At 38.7% G+C, this 18,845-nt stretch overlaps 1 protein-coding gene across 2 annotated transcripts; it reads left to right on the top strand.

Moving 5' to 3' along the window:
• The first annotated feature begins 642 nt into the window (after positions 1 to 642).
• Positions 643 to 2,770, top strand: LOC127085601 (transcription factor MYB33). Of its 2 annotated transcripts, XM_051026114.1 has the most exons (3): positions 643 to 803; positions 895 to 1,380; positions 1,462 to 2,770. In XM_051026114.1, exons 2-3 carry the CDS (start codon positions 907 to 909, stop codon positions 2,596 to 2,598), a joined length of 1,611 nt encoding a protein of 536 aa, XP_050882071.1. In that variant the 5' UTR covers positions 643 to 803; positions 895 to 906; the 3' UTR covers positions 2,599 to 2,770. The 2 variants fall into 2 exon arrangements, with proteins under 2 accessions (XP_050882071.1, XP_050882070.1); XM_051026113.1 differs by having other exon boundaries at positions 645 to 1,380.
• The last annotated feature ends 16,075 nt before the right edge of the window (positions 2,771 to 18,845 follow it).

The following is an 18,845-nucleotide window of genomic DNA, read 5'->3' as shown; positions in this document are numbered from 1 at the left end:
AATAGAATAATATTGTTTGATTGTATAAAATAAGATTCCACAATTAGTTTTCCGTATAAAAACTTTCTGTAGTCATTTTCAAATATTTTTTTTATCATTTTTTTGTGTGTATTGGAATACTTTGCAAAAGAATTTCGATAGTCAATTTTTGTGAATCGGAAGACTTTGCAAAAGAGTTCCGATACTCATTTTTCAAATATTTTTGACTTTTTTTTTTATACCGGAAGACTTTATAAAAGAGTTCCGCTAATCAATTTTTGTGTACCGGAACTCTTTTATAAAGTCTTCCGATATATAAAAAAATTAAAAAATACGTTAAAAATGACTACCGAAATTCTTTTACAAAGTCTTCCGGTATGTAAAATAAAATTTAAAAAATATTTAAATAATAAAATAATAAATTATTTAAAAATATAGAAGGACAAAATTGGTATTTTTTTTTTAAAATATAGGGGTATAAGAATAAATGTTGGAGTATAAGAAAATTTTTAGTGAAGAAGGCCCAAACAGATCCAAGAAACCCGATCCAAATCCGCGTCCAGCCAACAAAGTGGATCAAGTCAAAGTGTTATAATCTTCAACAGAGTGGATCAAGTCAAAGTGTTATAATCTTCAACAGAGTGGATCAAGTCAAAGTGTTATAATCTTCTTAAATGAAAAAGCTGAAACAACAAGGCAATGAAAGAAGCGCTTATGCACGTCAAGAGGTTGCGTTCTTCATCCAGTTCATTGCTTGTGCCAGAATTATTGCTTTCAAGAGCCATCAACACCGTCGACATCGTGTATTGCGTCATCGTCACCGTGTTCGTGGACTCCGCGTTTACATTTGAGAAATCAAAGATATGTATGTTTAATTATGTGTGCTAAAGTTTTCAAACTTTGTTAACTTTGTAGATATATTGAATCATGAGTAGCATTTCGACGCCAAAACGGAAAGAGTCGTTTTTATCAAGTGGAGGTGATGTTGGCAAAAGCCCAAAGCGTAGCCGGTCGGTATTACCGGTGGAAGAAGCTGATCGAAGAGGTAACGCGGAAGGAGGGGAAGGTATTATAATGAAAGATAGCCGGGCAGTATTATCGGGGGAGGAAGCTGATCAAAGAGATAACGCGGGAGGGGGAGAAGTTGCTCTAAAGAAAGGTCCATGGACAAAGGAAGAGGATGAAATTTTGGTAGATCATATTAAAAAGCATGGAGAGGAAAACTGGAATGCGGTCCAAAAGGAATCCGGAATTGCTCGCTGTGGGAAAAGCTGTCGTCTCCGGTGGTTTAATCACTTGAGGCCGGGACTGAAAAGGGGACCATTTACTGCTGAAGAAGAACGCAAAATCCTCGAGTTCCACTTTCGGAAAGGAAGCAAGTGGGCTCAAATGGCTGCCTTGGTTCGTAATAACTTAACTTATTTGTTTGCGTGTATCATGTCACCGAGCTCGTTATTTACATGTTCTTTCTTTTCTTTTCAGTTGCCTGGACGTACAGATAACGAGATAAAGAACTTTTGGTACGCAAGATCTAAGAAACGGCAACGAGCTGGCTTACCAATCTATCCTGAAGAGATAACATCAAAACCTGCAATAAATGGCAGTCAAGAAAGTGCTGAGGCATTGGCAAATGAATCCAGCCAGCAAGTTGAAACAGAAACCTTTAACTTGGATATAACTGACTTGGACCTTAAATATTACAAATTCAGCCCAGATATGTTGCCACCATTTTTTGATATTCAAGATTACAAATCAATAAGTGACTTGGTTGGACGGTACTCAGATCCGTCTCATAATACCTTATCCATGCCTAGTGCAGTAGATCAGCACAGATATTTGTTCAGTGGCAGTAGTGCTGCTGACCCGGAAGTATTTGATGAGTATAGCCAATATGCTATGTTGTCTACTCCATGTGATCCGATTCTTGACACCAACCTTATTCATGGATATGATAATCCTATACCTGGTTTTCATGCCACGTCAAATATCTCTTATCCTGAGCCCATATATGGGTCCATGAGGTTTGAGCCCCCTTCATTCCAAAATTTACCGCAACAGTGTAACTGGCCGCAACTTCCCTCATTAGAGTATATTGACATGTCGGTTCCGTGTCCTCCGATTGATCCTGTTGACAAGTCGGTTCCGTGTCCTCCGATTGACCCTGTTGACAAGTCGGTTCCGTCTCCTTCGATTGACCCAATTGGCAAGTCGATTCTATTTCCTTCGATTGACCCTTGTCCGTCCGTTCCAGATTCTCCGGATTACAATCATTTTATTGATTCAATAATAAACTTCAATTCAGATCAAAATTTGAAAGGCTCAAATATTGATTCATTGCAAACAAACACTGATAACAAGGCTCCCAATGAAGCAGACACTAGTACACAATGGAATAGACTAGATTATGATCAACACACTGATATAGTTACTCTAGATTATGATCAACACACTGATATAGTTAGTCGCCAAATAAACTTCTTAAAACGGGTCCACTCAAAAATTAAAAACCCTGGATCATTCAATCGGCTTCCAGCTTATTATACTTCCAACAACGAATATAATTTGAATCGAAAAGATTTGGTGCTACCAGATGCTGTGATGGATTATGGTTGGTATTGAGTATAAATGATAATCAATATGTTCTTGTAACTTATGTATTCGCTTGATAAAAAAATGTTCTGTTCTGATTAACATTCTTCGTCTTATGATTAAAGTTTTTCTTTTTTCATTTGTTGAAGTCGAGATTTCAATTGGTTCAATGTTATGAAAATGATGGGTCCATTATGTCTTATGTTGTTGGTTCTCATTGTATATGATATTTGTTTTTTAATGGTTAGCTAAATCTCTGTGTTTTATTTTTGGCCTGTATAACTATGTCATGTGTTTTTTGTGTTCAAAGTTAGTTTATCATGTGTTTGATTTGGTAACTGTCAACTTATTTGAATTTGAGTTGAAGGATGATATTGTGAAATTATGATTTTATTGAATCTTTTAGAGTCCCTTATATGATTCTGTCTTAACTATAGAAATTACTCAATCATAATTATAGAAATTACTCAATCAGATTAAATCATCTAAAAAATGGTACTTGCTTACTATAAAAATTGTATAAAAGAAATGTATTTTCTAAGGTATCAATATTTTGGATAGATTTCTCATATGTGCCATACAAACACGTGAATTATGCAAATATCATTTTTATATAATTATAATTTAAGTATAAAATGTAAAATAAATAAATATTTGATAACATATATATAATTTATATCGACTTTAAAACATTTGTGATAGTAGATGCCACATGAATTTTAAAAAAAAAAACTTAATGATGATAATCTTACGAAATAATAATTATGTTCAAACAAATTTTACATCTCACTACCGCTCAAATATCGAACATCATGTAAAAATACATGGGGAACATATGGACCCTCATTCCAACTGAGGATTTGCAATTTTGATCTCCATTGCATCTCTTATTGTTGGATCTAATCAAACGATATTACATGTAAAGTATCGGGTCATAAGCATACAATTTTGACCGTCCATAGTATATAATTATCAATATGCATCATTTCAAATATTCAATTCATTCACTCAATAATTTGGACATTGGAGTGTTAATCTTGTAAGTTCATCCTCTCTCCACCATACTGGAAGCTTGAGCCATCACATCTGAGCTCTGTTTCTTCATTTCATCACCTATTTAGGGTACCTGAGCGAAATAATGACGATGTCTATGGGAGTCGACTTCTGATTCATGTGAATGTCCTTGAAAAATCGATGTCTCTTCACCGAAGATTCAAATTGCTAACCTTTTTCTCAAAACACTAGTCTCTTTCTCGATCGGTTCATATATCAAGCTCGTGAAGCTATGGTAACATTGAAGATTACTTTATGCGTCGCTCAATATCATGTCGTTGTTGTGGTCGTTGAAGCTAACAAAGCTCTTCCTTCTCCTCCGTTCGAATATGATTAAGGTCTAGTGACCTATTCGTCCGTCCCTACGCCACAAGATCTTGCTCCTTCAAAAATTGGCCAAGAAGCGTTTCAAGCTCTCATGGCCTTCTAACCTCTACAACTAGCTTGCTAAGGCCAACCTTCAAAGCAATCTCCATCACAATCGTAAATGTTTAGTCAAGAGCTCCAAAGTCTTCAACAACTGCTGTAAACTACAGGGAGCTACCAATCTATTGCATAATGTCTATAACCTAGTGCACCACTAAAACTCTTAATTCTTGGTAAATATGATACTTAGGATTGAAGAGAGCATGGAGTACGCTTCTCCAAGAGACAATATTTTACAAGGGGAAGCTTTGTGCGGCAACCAAGGTGTTATACCAAAGCTAATCTCCATCGACACAACTTCAATGTACGAACAATCTCAAATTTTCGGTAAAAATGCAAGAAAAACTTGGGATTATATTGTACATTTCTAAATTTTAGGTAGAAAACCATAAATTTGGTGTCGACAATTTTAAGAAATTGGTAAAATAACATGTTTTTTCCTAAATATTTGGTAACACAAAAAAAATCGATAATAATACATAACTTGAATGAAAATGCCACTTGTAAAAATTCAGTATTTCTAACAAATCTTCGATAAAAAACTTTGTTTTTTTCAAAAGTCCAGTAAATGAAATTTAAAATATGAAAATTGAATTTTGTTGTTGTAGTTTTAATAGTATTATAGTCAAATCAAGGGTTATGTGATGGTGTTGGACACGATTGGGAGAGGTGTACTGACATGACTTGAAAAGTCACACTAGTGTTGTGGTAGGACTTGGTTGAGAGACTTCTAAAGTAAGGTCTCACTAGCATTGGGGAAGGTGACTTGAAAGAATTAAAATGTCTAAAGGCATGTTTAGATAAGCAGCTTATTTATGCGTATAGTACAAGTGATTATTAAAATAAGCTTATGTGTATAAATTCACATAAACTATTTTTATAATAAAAAATACAATATACTTGTTTTTATATATATTATAAGTTATTTTCATTAGCTATCTTAAAGAATTTATAAAAATAAGTTTAAAAAAAAATGTATGAACAATGTCATAAGCTATTTTAATCAAGTCTTCTGAACAGTGTCACAAAACTTCTCGCATTAGATAAAGGTCATTTCTTCTCCCACCCTTATGGTGTGACTCACACCTATGAAAATCCAAAGTTGTCCTCAGGTATTTTTGGAGATCCATCCCATATGCACCTGAAATCACTTCATCCTTCGTAAATCTAGTAGTCATCTCTTTTTTGTTTTGCCAAAAAATGGTATGGAGATGCACTTGCGAGTACTTATGGGGTGAATTTGGAGATGCATCTCTGAATACTTACCTACATGCATCTTGGACAAAAACATTATCGTAAGTTTGTAATTTTTTTAATCCAAAGTCATTTTAATTCGATTAACGGTGTCATAATTTGATTCAAACATTAATAAACACGAACATCATAGAACAAGGTAATGCATTAATTAAAAACCAGTCCAAAATATTATAAATATTGTTCTCGAAGTATGAAAAATAATACAAAAAATTCCCAAAAAAAAAAAAGAAAAACCTACTGTGTATGCCTAATTCTAACCCAGTGGCTCCTCCTCTGACGTAGGTAACCTAAGGAATTTCGTGCCTTAATAAAAATGGAACATGCTAGGAAAACTGTATCATCGCCACCTCTCTCAAACAGCCCAGACTCCATGCCTTCATGCGTAATCCGTATATTTTTTTGACTGAGCATGGTCATCTCTGGCTTGCTCATTCTTTAGGATCTCCTCATGAGAAAGCCTAGGTGGATGTCCAAGAGCATCCAGTATCATGACAGGGTGCGACACACTATAGAACCAAGTCATGTAACTGTCCACATAAGACCACTGACTTGTGGCTGGCATACTCTGTTACTCCTCTAGAATCAGATGACTCTCATAATCTTCCAGTATGTCATCAAGATGTCCGCAGACAACGTTATTAGGAGAAAACACGAAAGGGGGGGGGGTCTCAGAATGATATGCACATATCTAAACTAACAAATGCATCATTGCGGACGACACCTGCACATCAGATTCGTTCCACATGCCAACCATCCAAAGTAAAATGAAATGGGGTCGAAGGCCACAATGCCCCATTGAGTGGTGTATGTTGTCCAGTATATGTCATCATGTTAAGTTCGGTCAATATACACACGACATCATTCCCTCCACGGTGGAAATATAAGAAAACATGTGGTCAATTCTCAATATACTCTAGCACACGATCAAACATGTATATGCGATGAAAGTGGGATAAGATCCATCCCTGAAAATTTAATAAATAAAAAACATTAGTAACAAGTGAAAATAATAAGTGATTTTAAAATTATAAGTGGTTATGGAAATTACCTTAGCAGAGTGCAGGAGGCTGTCATTTACTTTGTCTTCCAAAGAGAATATTCACTCAACTTGGAGTATAGGGATACCAAACAGGTGCCCCCCAGTTCCGCTCGTGAATGATCACAAGTCGATGAAGTACTTAACGTATGCCACATCAACATAGGTTGCAAGTTTGTTTACAAACATGGACGTGCCAACCAAGAATAGTAGGTAACATCAAAGCACGCTCCCAATGGTAAGTAACATGTAAATCATTGTCGTCAGCATCACCGGTCATTTGGTGATCTCACACTGCATCAGGGTATCCATTGGGTCAATTCCCAAATAAATGACCATCATCTCCTGGGCTTCATCATGTTTGATCCTGGAATAATCAAGTAACTTCCCTCTGATAGGGAGGTGGAGAAGGAAAGCAACGTCATCTAGTGTAATAGCCATCTCGCCAACGGGGAAGTAGAAAGATAATGTTTCCTTATGCCATCTCTCAGTAAAAGCCCAATGCCTGCATAGCTAATGGCCTTGTACCCTAAAGAACACAAGTCGGTAATATCGGAGTATCGGATGACACTTTGGAAGCAATCATCCTTAGGCTAATAAAGCTTCAAAATCTTTATGTTATAGTTAACATACCTCAAACAACCGTTCTCTTGTTTAAAAAAAAGTCGCACTGAACTTGTTTAAAACATATAAATAACAACTGTTAACAAATATACTTCTCCGGCCCAGACATGACCAATAACATGATCTCTAAGTATATCAGTAAGGAGGTTTCAATGGGGGCCTGGATAAGGGTCTCCAAGTAGAGGGACGCTATCATGTGCATCAAGAGCTTCCTCCCATTCAACATGAGCAGGGGAGACATACCCATGGGATGAGGACCTCTGTGACGGATGTCTCATAGTAGTATATGCTTCCCTGTCAAGAGGTCTAGGGACGGTTCCCTGCCTAACTTTGGGTTGCTCACTCTGAAGTCTAGTTATCTCACGTCGAACGGATGTGTGCTGGATTTCACGACTGTGTCTCATTCTGCCGTCAATATTTATAGTCATTTTCCTGAAAAATACGAGAAAAAGACATCAAGACATTTTCAGAGATGCATCTCCGAAAAAGTTCGTGTTTGCAACAATGGCAGAAAAACCAGTATTTCCCTAACAAACCAAAATACAACCAAATCACAGTGCATGTGTGTAACAACTACCTATTTTGAATGTGACTAATACCTAACGCATTCAAAACTAACAATTTTACCTAATACATTAATAAAAAAAAAGTTAAATGAGAAACTTACTCAAAAAAGTGTTGATGAGGATGAAAAAATGTTGAATGTAGTATGTAATGAGTTGGGATTGGTACTATTGAAGTAAAGACACGATTGTTGTTTGAAAAATTGACTGGAAAAAAGTTGCTCACGAGCTCCAATGGGAATTTGTAAAAGTTTGATAAAATGAAGAAGGAGAAGAGGGGTTGTCCGTGCGTCTTATATATAAATTAAACGCGCTCGGAGATGCACCTCCAAAAAAACCTGAATTTAAAAATAAAGGTTAATCCAGAGATGCATATGCGGATAACCCCTGAAACACATACAAAGATGCATAAAAATAAAGGTTTTTCACTTTTGTTCCACTCATTTTGGTCATTAAATTAGGAGTATATTGATTATATTAGTTATTATCACAATGAATTTTGATTTTTTTTTCGTGAACAATTTATTTCTCTCATGGAACATAATACACATTCTCTCTACCGGCTGCAATTTATGTGTGACAACTACACAAATCAATCACTGAAGGACTCTTTGAACGTACAATTGTAAAAATATGTAAACCTCAAATTTCTTAATTCAATTAAAATGAGGTTGGCAAAAAGAGTTTAACATTACAATGAACTATGTGTCTGTTCCAAGAAGACTCAATTTTGCCAACTACATAAATATCATGATTTAAAAAGAAAAATATATGATTTTCAATTCAAAAACTCACAATTTCTGCCCTAGACAATGTGGCTTCCCCATATATATATATATATATATATATAATTAAAGTATCACAATGATTATGATCGTCCTGTTGTAATCAAAGCTCCCTTTATGGAACTCGTCGGATATAGGAAGTGATATTGAATAATCCCTTAACAATTATCTTCATCCCTGAAGGAAGAGTTGAAGTAGCTAGTAGAGCAACGAGTGTATCTGACCTCAACTCTCGGAAAGAAGAAATCATGTTGGGAAATGAGCTAGGACTCTCAACCGGGATCAAAGGGAAGGTTCTAAGATTGGTTATGGACAGAGACCTCGGGACCTTCCAATTATACGATAATCCGACTAGGTAAGTAAGGATAGGAGTTGACCTACCTTCTTAAGTAAATGATGGATTAGTACAATGTTTGAGAAACATCAACAATCTCTTCAACATCTCTCCCCACGAGATGTCGAGAATAGATGCTAGAGTGGCATGTCACTAGCTGAAGGTTGATCCCGACGCTTGATACATGTCACAAAGGAGAAGGCGATGGTCTCTTGAGAAGTTAGAGGCAACAACAAAGATAATATGAGGCCTGTTGAATGCTATTTTTATCTTTAATGTGAAATAAACTAAGGGTTCATCTAATGTAGTGTAGGTCAAGAAACCCTTAGGAAAATGAAGAATGTGTGTTGATTATACTTATCTGAACAAAGCATGCCCTAAGGAATCATATTGGGAAGCAATCATAGATAAGTTGGTTGATAGCCCAGTCGAATACAAGCTCCTATGGATGAATACTCTGGCTACAATAAGATGCTAATATACGAGCCAGACAAAGGAAATACCGCTTTCATGATGAGCAAGTTACCTACTACTACTACAACTTAATTCTCTTTGGTTTCAAAATACATGAGAAACATATCAAAGGATAATTAATAAGGTTTTCAAGTAAGAAATAGGCGAAACATTAGAGGTTTATAAGGATGACATGATTTTCAAGTCCAGCAAAGAAGAGTTACACGGCCAACACCTCGCCCGATTTTTTCGAAGAGTCTAACAGTATAATATGAGGTTCAGTCTAGAAAAGTGCACACACGAGATGAGAGTTGGAAAGTTTCGGGGATTTTATTTGATACAAAGATACATATAAGAAAATCCAGACAAGTGTGATACTAACACTCTCATGGGGACACCTACAACAAAGAAGGAAGTCATGAAGTTGAACGAGATGTTGACGACTTTGAATATATTCATTTTGAAGTTAGTACAACACACCCTCCATTTTTACAATTTGTTGAATAAATAATCATATTTTGAAATGGACACTTAAGTGTCAACAAGCATTCACGCCTGTAGCGATAAATTCATGACCATCAAGTTATGGATAAGCTAGACATCAAATAAACAAGAGTCGCCACCGCGCTTTTATTGTTTCCAAGGGAAAAGGGAAAAGTACGAACGAAACCCAAAAATAAGAAGTTTTCAAATCAAAACTAATAAAATGCCAGAGATTACAGGTAAGGGGGTTGGTTACACAGAGGGAAGGTGTTAGCATCCAAAGTGTTCTAGGTACTCCTAAGGAGCCCTTTTTTGTGTGCATATGTGTTTTTGTAAAAATGATGTTTGCAAACAAATAGAATGGGGGATGAGAAAATAATTTATTAATTATATTTTTGTGTTTGACAAGACCTTCGGATTTATGCCTACGTATCAACATAAAAATGAGGGATCAAAACCTCGTAGTTCGTGGTATCAATTTCAAAGTGGGTGCATTGTTTTTAACAAAAATTTAAGTTTGAAAGGCACAAAGGCCTAAAAATGGTTTGAATGAGTTAGTTCTTTTTGGCTTTTGAAAATTTTAAGTCAAGTATAATTAAGTATATTTACAAGTTAGATTAAGAAAAGAAGTTTGAAAATGCAATGGCTTAAGGCAAAAGTTTCTAGTTTGCAATATGGTCTAAGTTTATAAAAACAAGCACAGGCAAGTAAGTTTTTTAAAAGGAGGGAGAGATTTTGAAAATTAAGGAAGTGGGGAGGAGATGAAGAGACGAATCCTAAGAAAAAAATTAAAAGTTGAGAGTTGAAAGCTGTAGCACCTCAAATTTGCACCTATCATTGTACATATCATCTCATATTAGGTCATAGCATATCATGATACATTGCATAACATTGCATTGCCCACAGTTGCCTCAAGAGCAAGCAAGCAAGAATTAGGTCAAACTGATCAAGAGATCAGTCAACCAATCAAGCAAAGGTGTTTCTCAAGGAGCAAAAGCCCTAGGGTTTGTCCAACAAGTTCACATGACTTGGAGGTCCATTTGAAGTGTTCAAGTCAAGGGTTGGAGGTTCAGAGGTCATCAGTCAATGCATAGCCAGGCAAAAACCCTAGAAAGTCAACAATCAGTCAAAGCAGTGGATGGTGGCCATTCTTGTGGAATTTGGGCACCATGATCAATAATCAAGAGTCCATACAACTTTGGGCATCATTTGAAGTCAAAGTCTCAAGGAATTAGGATTTGGAATTCATCAGAAGTGCACAGTCAGTCAAAAACCCTAGAAAAGTCAAAGTTGGTCAACTGTGTTTGATTCTATGGTTTTGATGGATGGAAATGGTTTGAGAGAGCTTATTCATGTCCTAATAGGCCTCATATGTCATGGCAATCAACATCATTGAAGAATTTGAAGCCAATCAGAAAATTTCCCAAAATAGAAAGTGGACCTGTAATTTCAACTGCCAAAAATGGAAACTTCTTGATCCTCAACTTGCATCATGATACAAGCTTCAAATGAATTTTTTCCCAACATGAAAGTTGAAGATCTTGTTCTCCCATTTTCAAAAAGTCCAAGAACTCCCAAATCCCATGAATGGTTTGCAAGATATGGTCAAATCATTTTCACATTTTCATGAACTTCAAATGGGCATATCTCATGAACCATAAGGCCAAATTTGGTGGGATTTTTTCCTACAAACTACATTTTTCCTCCTCTTTCCAAAAATGTAAACATCTTGTACCAAAACCTTGCCAATCAAAATGGCATTTTTTGACCTATTTCATTTAAAAATCAAGTTTGACCAATAGTTGACTTTTTGATTCAAACATTTTTTACACAATTGGCCAATTGGGATGTGTTTTAAATGTCATTTGCAAGATGTTCCAAGCTAAAATTCAAGTTGCTTGCTGTCATACCACCTCCATTTGCCTTTGGTGTCAAATTGGCAAATAATGCATTTTTGGTTCATTCAAACAAAACAAGTTCAGCACTCCATTGGCAAACTTAAAACAGCAAAATGATGGTCATTTGCAGCCTGCTTACAAGCCCAAATCGTGCAAGATTTACACCTCCATTTCCTTATGACCAAAATTAGCAATTTGCATTTTACTTCATTAGAACAAAACCAGCTTAGCATTGGATTAGCAGACCTTAAACAGATGCATATAAGCAATTTTCTGTCACAAACCAACCCTAGCTAGCAGCATTCATACATAGAATTTCACTCTCTCTCAAAATCATCTTACTTGCATTTTTCCAAAAAAACTTCAAAACCCTCGAAGAACTTGACCTGGTTAACATTGTTCCTTCACTCAAACAACCTTGTGAGCTTGTTTTCATCACATTTCCCCATCTGTAAGCAGCTCAAAACCACTGTTCCATTGGAAGCTTAGCCATGGCAGATTTGGATTCAAGCACGAGCAAGCTTCATTGAGCCAAGTTTACTTCCCCATTCATCTTGTAGAAGCACATTCTTCATCTGTTTCAAGCATTAAAGGCCAGAAAGTGACTGAATCTGCAACTGCTCTTCCATTTGGTTAAGCACCAATGCCTCAAAGATCATTCAAAATTGTTTGAACTTGATTGTTTACCATATGCTAACCTTTGTTTTGTAGGTTTGACTCATTGTGTTTGAGTCTTGTGCCTTGCACAGTTGATCATCTGTTTTGTTTGTGAATCCCATTCCTTTGCTTTTAACTGTTTAATTGCATACTAATTGGTTTGACTTTTTCAGGTACACTTTAGTTGCTTTTTGCTTGCTTTGCTATTTAGCAATTGCTTTTGAGGTATAATTACTCTCTCTTCATGTAGTCTGGAGACCCGGTCTGTTATTTGACCGGGCAAACTGTCTGAAGTCCTCCTTAAGAGGCCATGCTTGTGTGTGTTTAAAATTGTCCCCAAGCAGAAAAAGTCCTTCAAGTAAGGCAATTGGTAGATCAAAGGGATAAGTAGCCTATCCCCTACTATTCAGTGAGTCCTCTCTTTGCTCCCATTACATGGTTGAAGCATCGAGATAAAAACCCAAGATCTATCGAGTCAATAATGGGGAAAGAGTTCCATCTTTCTGAACTCCCCCACTTTCTATTATTTGATGCTCTCCCTGATTAGGGATAGAAGCAATGAGGCACACCCCTCATCTCCTATTTATCTGCTTCACCTTAGCCTCTCGATGACAAGGTTAAGAGCGACCTTTACCTATTACAGTGGACTTTCATAGTCAAACCCTCTTGTGTGAGCCCCCCCTTGTTTGGCTATAGAGTGTGATGTTTGATATTCATTGACTGATTGATTGATTCATATGCATCTGATTGCTTGTATGTTATGCATTTACCATCATCAATTGCCACTAGTGCATGATCATATCATTGGTTTGTGTGACATTTGTTATTGCTGTTTACCCATTGAGGACAACTGTAAGTCCATTGCTTTGGCATTTGTTCCTATGACATGGAAGTGAGTATAAGACCATCACATTGGCCACTCATCTTATGTTTGCTTGTTGTATTGTTTGTATGTGAGGATACAATTATAAGTCCCACGAGTTGGCATTTGTTTTCCTAGGATCATACTGTGTGTTAGAGTAAGTCCCACAAGTTGGCATCTGACACCCCTGTTTTTGCTTTCTTTGTTTGTATGTGAGGATACAATTGTAAGACCCACGAGTTGGCATTTGTTTTCCTAGGATCATACTGTGTATGTTAGAGTAAGCCCAGGCAGATTGGCATCTGACATCTATTGTTTTGTTTTCTTTGTTTATGAGAGGATGCAATTGTAAGTCCCACAAGTTGGCATTTGCTTTCCTGTGATCATGTTTGGAATTAGCCTAAGTCCAGCTAGATTGGCAGTTTAATGTCCATATTTCAGTCTTGTTTTCTTTTTGAGGAGATTAGTGTAAGACCATTGAGTGGCCTCTGATATCCATTTCTGTTTTAGGAGATTGGTGTAAATCCAGCCATTGGTATCCGATATCCGCTTTTGTTTGTGAGATTGGAGTAAGACCATTGAGTGGCATCCGGTATCATTTGTTTGTTTATTTTATCATTACTTATTTTCCATTCCAAAGGACACCCTTGAATCATCCTCCATATGATTTCAAGAAGTGAACCTCCTGAGAAGTTTTACTTTCCATCCTCATCCATTCATCTCTCATTGCGTCCTAAACCTTTTCACACTTTGATTTCAAACTTAGCATAGACATTGTGCAAACATCTTCATGTTTTCCAAATTAAAAACCTGGACCCCAAGTCCTTGACTCCTTTTTCAAACTTCATTTCATAACACTTCTTTGAATCAATCTTAATCATACTTTGACTCTACTTTCATAATCACAATCAATTAACTTCACTCATTCACTTGTTTTGGCCTTGTCCATTAATCTTTTCATGCATTAGCCGTAGGTTTCAATTATCATTGTGGTTGATGTAAACCTCACCTTATCTTTAGTGAGTCGACAGTAAGACTTCCGTACTAAAAACAGGGTTAACCCCTCTAGTGCGTCGAAGCTATCCTCGCATGGTGGATGTTGGTCTTGGTCGAGTTTTCTCCCGTTGATAATGAAAAGCCTCAGTGCTTGTGTTTAAAATTGAATCCACCAACTTTTGGAAATCTTTTAGCCGAACTACGGCGTTTTGATCCTTACCTTTGATGGAAGGTACGTAGGCAACGGGTTCATCCGTTCAAACCCAATAAAACTTGTATATTCTTTTCTCACCATCCCAATCATGTTTGCACAATATGTCATAACAAATAACAATCTTTTACAACAAGTGTGAAAAGGGCTCCCTAGGAGTACCTAGGACGTAGTGGGTGCCTAACACCTTCCCATTGCGTAACTTACCCCTTACCCAGAATCTCTGATCTTTTTATTAGTTTTCTACGTGTAAAACTTCTTAGGCTTTTGTTCGCTTTTTAGCCAATCCTTTGGATAAATAAAAGTGCGGTGGCGACTCGAAACTTCATTGTATGCTTTGCTTATGGTTTAATCGATAAATCATATAGCGACGAATACACCGCTACAGAAAAGTGGCGACTCTGCTGGGGACCTTTATCCTTGGCGGTAGTGCCTACTTTTCACCTTTGTTGTGCTATATTGTTATTTGTTATTCGACTTATTCTTGTACAATTTGGGATCACTGTATTGATTGTGATGCGTGAATTGCTTGATATACATTGCTGCTTGTTTTGGTGATCTGTGAGATGAGTTCTGTACCCGAACTCGAGTGCACTCTAGGATAGGAGAATGGCATAGTCTCGTTGACTGGTGTGGAGTAGTCCTTAGCCAGTTGACTTGCGAGCCCATTCACTTGGTGGAGGTCATGTTGAACCAATAATGTCACACAAGTTATTTGTGGTTAGGCATTATTCTTTCAATCATGCGCCGCAGAAGCCAAGGACCTTAGTTTACCAAACCCATCTTGGCCTATTTTTAGGACCGTAGTGCGGAGGTCGTTCAGATGTCAGTTCTGATACGATTGTTACGCGATACTACACTCATAAGAGTTTCTCTTGATAATGTTCTTGGAATACGAGTATTCGTTCCTCTGATAATATTCGAAAGATGGAACGATGATTATGGGAACCTCTGATAGAACATGTCTGGCAGGTTTAAACCCTAGTACACTCCCTTTGGGTGGTTCTTAACCGAGACTCCATGCTCGTGACTCTCAACAAACCCGTGATTCGTGGTTGAGTCGTTCAAACATTGTTAATATCAATGGATCCCGGATCAGGTGTAAAACCTAAAATCCATCAAAGCGGCTGGTTGATATTAAGAATGTCTGAACCGGTTCATGTACCGTTAATATCAATGGAACTTGGGTGTCGATCAGGTGAAAACCTACATCCACCAAAATGGATGATTGATATTAGGGATACACAGAGCTTTCCCACGACCTTTGTTTGGTGTGCCTTGCTTGATACTTGAGTGTGTTTGTTGCATTCATGCATTCATGCATTCATCCGCATACATGTCATCATCAGAAAAAGAAAATGTTCAAGGAACTTAAAGGGTTTATTTGCAAAATTTTCAGACAATGGAAAGACCAAAGAGACATACAAAGAAGTATAGCTTCAGGCAGCCAGATGTAAAAGAGTTAAGGAATCTGACATCGTATGTATTAGATCCCTTGGGTTTCAAAGCTCGCTATGGGAAGCTTCTGCCTCTGCTCACCACTCAGGTTGACGAAGGGTTGATGAGTACCTTGGCTCAGTTCTACGATCCGTTGCATCGTTGCTTCTTGTTTCCGGACTTCCAGCTATTGCCAACTTTGGAAGAATACTCTCACCTTATTGGGATTCCGATTCTGGATCAAGTGTCGTTCAGTGGCCTAGAGAGTATTCCATCTGCTCGAGAGATTACTAGTCTGTTGCACATAGATGAAGAGTTGATTGGAGCTAATCTGACTACCAAAGGCGGAATTCAGGGTTTTCCTTCCGAGTTCCTCATTGCCCAAGCTACCTTCTATGGGAAGGCCATGAGTGAGGATGCCTTTGAGGCTCTATTCGTATTGCTTATCTATGGATTGGTGCTGTTTCCCAACTTCGACAAGTTCGTGGACATGAACGCCATTAGGATCTTCTCAGTTCTTAATCCAGTTCCGACTTTGTTGGGTGATGCTTATTTCTCCATGCACTTGAGGAATATGAAGAATGGAGGAGTCATTGTCTGCTGTTTACCCCTGCTGTACAAGTGGTTTATTTCGCACTTGCCACAGACAGTTGCTTTCAAGGAGAACAAGGGATGTCTACGGTGGTCTCAGAGACTCATGTCTCTCACCAATGATGATATCACCTGGTATGATCGCGTGTACGATACCGTTCAGATCATCGATTATTGTGGGGAGTTCCCTAATGTGCCTCTTCTTGGCACATGTGGTGGGATTACCTACAATCCTATTCTTGCACGTCGTCAGCTTGGGTTCCCCCTAAAGGATAAACCTAATAGCATTCTGTTAGAAGGTGCATTCTTTCAGGAGGGTAAAGATCCCCAAGGCCTGAAAGCCAGATTTGTCCGTGCTTGGCGCAGTATTCACAAGAAGAGTAGGAATGAGTTGGGTCCAAAGAACTGCATTGCTTTGGAGCCATACACCACTTGGGTCAGACAGAGAGCTGCCACCTACCTGATGCCGTATGATTATCCAAGACCTACACCGTTGGATATGGCTGGGCCTTCAACCCTCCTTACCCAACGTGTAGAGGAGTTGAGAGAGGAGGACCTTTCGCGTTCCTGGATCCGTGAGAGGGAGGAATTGCTGCAGCAGCTCAAGGAGAAGGATGCTATGATTGAGTCTCTTGAGCACCGAGTGATCGACGATCCGAACGACACTTGGACTTCTCTGCTTCCTCAGTCATCCAAATTCTGGAAGAGGAAGTATGATCGACTTGCCAAAGAGAAAGCTGACATGGAGGCTGCCTATGAGAGGGAGATCAAGAAGTTGTGCACTTCTCGTCTTCCAGCATCCCGAGCTTCTAGGGATCCATAGGATGTCATTTACCTTTTCTCTTTGTAATGAATCAAAAATGCTGTATTTCTTTGTCTCAATATATTGAATGAAATATTTCCATGAGCAATTAAAAATGTTTAAATATTCAAAATATTGCAAATAATACCCTAAGGGTTCCTTGAAAACAAAGCATTTGCACAAGCATTGCATGCATCATCCTTACATAAACAGGTGTTCTCAGGCCGGCTTCTCACTTTGATTCCTGTGTCCAGACAGGATAGCTGATCAAAGGCCGCACCGCTACTCAACGAGGCTCAACCAGCAACGCAACATGGATCAGGTTCAAGCCGAGTTGGCAGAGATGAGGGCAAGCATGGCCCAGTTCATTCATATGATGCAAGGGGTTGCACAAGGCCAAGAAGAGCTCCGAGCACTGGTTCAGAGACAAGAAGCTACATTGCCACCGCCCAACCAGCCTCTGCAAGAAGGAAACCCAGTTCCTGAAGTCCCTGCTGCTGCTATTCCCGTCAACAACTATGCTGTGGGTGAAGAGTTTAGGGGTATCCGAGTTGACGGTCAACCAATTGCTCCAGATGCTACTAGTGCCAGAGTCATCCATGCTCCGGCCCGTAATAGAATTCCTATTGTTGACAGACAAGAGGATTTGTTCACCATGCTCAGCGAAGACGACGACATCTTGGGTAGAAATGATGCGAGAGATCGCAAAGTTGAGGCCCTTGCTGAGAAGATCAGGGCAATGGAATGTCAAAACTCCCTCGGTTTTGATGTCACCAACATGGGATTGGTAGAAGGACTGAGAATCCCGCACAAATTCAAGGCACCGTCATTTGATAAATACAACGGTACCTCCTACCCTCGCACCCACGTGCAGGCATACTACAGAAAGATATCTGCATACACTGACGATGAGAAGATGTGGATGTATTTCTTCCAGGATAGCCTATCTGGGGCATCCTTGGACTGGTATATGGAGTTGAAGCGGGATTCCATCAGATGCTGGAGAGACCTGGGTGAGGCGTTCCTCAGGCAGTATAAGCATAACATGGACATGGCTCCGACTAGGACTCAGCTGCAGAGTCTCTGTCAGAAGAACAACGAGAGCTTCAAAGAGTACGCCCAGAGATGGCGCGAGCTAGCTGCAAGAGTTCAACCCCCTATGCTGGAAAGGGAGTTGACTGATATGTTCATCAGTACTCTTCAGGGTGTTTATATGGACCGGATGGGAAGCTGCCCATTCGGAAGTTTTTCTGACGTCGTCATCTGTGGCGAGAGAACTGAGAGTCTGATCAAGGCTGGGAGGATCCATGATGTTGGTTCCTCATCTTCTTCCAAGAAACCCTTCTCTGGGGCACCTCTCCGTAGAGAAGGAGAAACCAATGCTGTACAGCACAGAGGGGGTGCGTACAGAGCCAATGCAAATAGGGACCAGTACCGTCCAGTGGCCGCAGTGACCATTCCTGCACCTCAACCTCGTCCACAACAACAGAGAGTTCAACAACAACCGCAACAACCGCAACAACAACAACAACAGCAACGTCCTTTTCAGCAGAGACAGAGGTTGAATCCTGATAGAAGATTTGACCCATTGCCTATGACATACGCCGAATTATTACCCGAACTACTCCGGTTAGGGTTTGTGGAATTGCGTACAATGGCCACTCCAACTGTGCTGCCTCCAGGCTATGACGCAAATGTCCGCTGTGACTTTCATTCTGGGGCACCAGGCCACCATACTGAAAGATGCCGAGCTTTGCAGCACAGGGTTCAGGACTTGATCGATGCTAAGGCGATCAACTTCTCTCCGGT

Source organism: Lathyrus oleraceus, chromosome 5, assembly GCF_024323335.1.
Source record: "Lathyrus oleraceus cultivar Zhongwan6 chromosome 5, CAAS_Psat_ZW6_1.0, whole genome shotgun sequence".
NCBI lineage: Eukaryota > Viridiplantae > Streptophyta > Magnoliopsida > Fabales > Fabaceae > Lathyrus > Lathyrus oleraceus.
The sequence above is the reverse complement of the archived record's forward strand: the minus strand, read 5'-3'. Positions and strand labels throughout refer to the sequence as shown.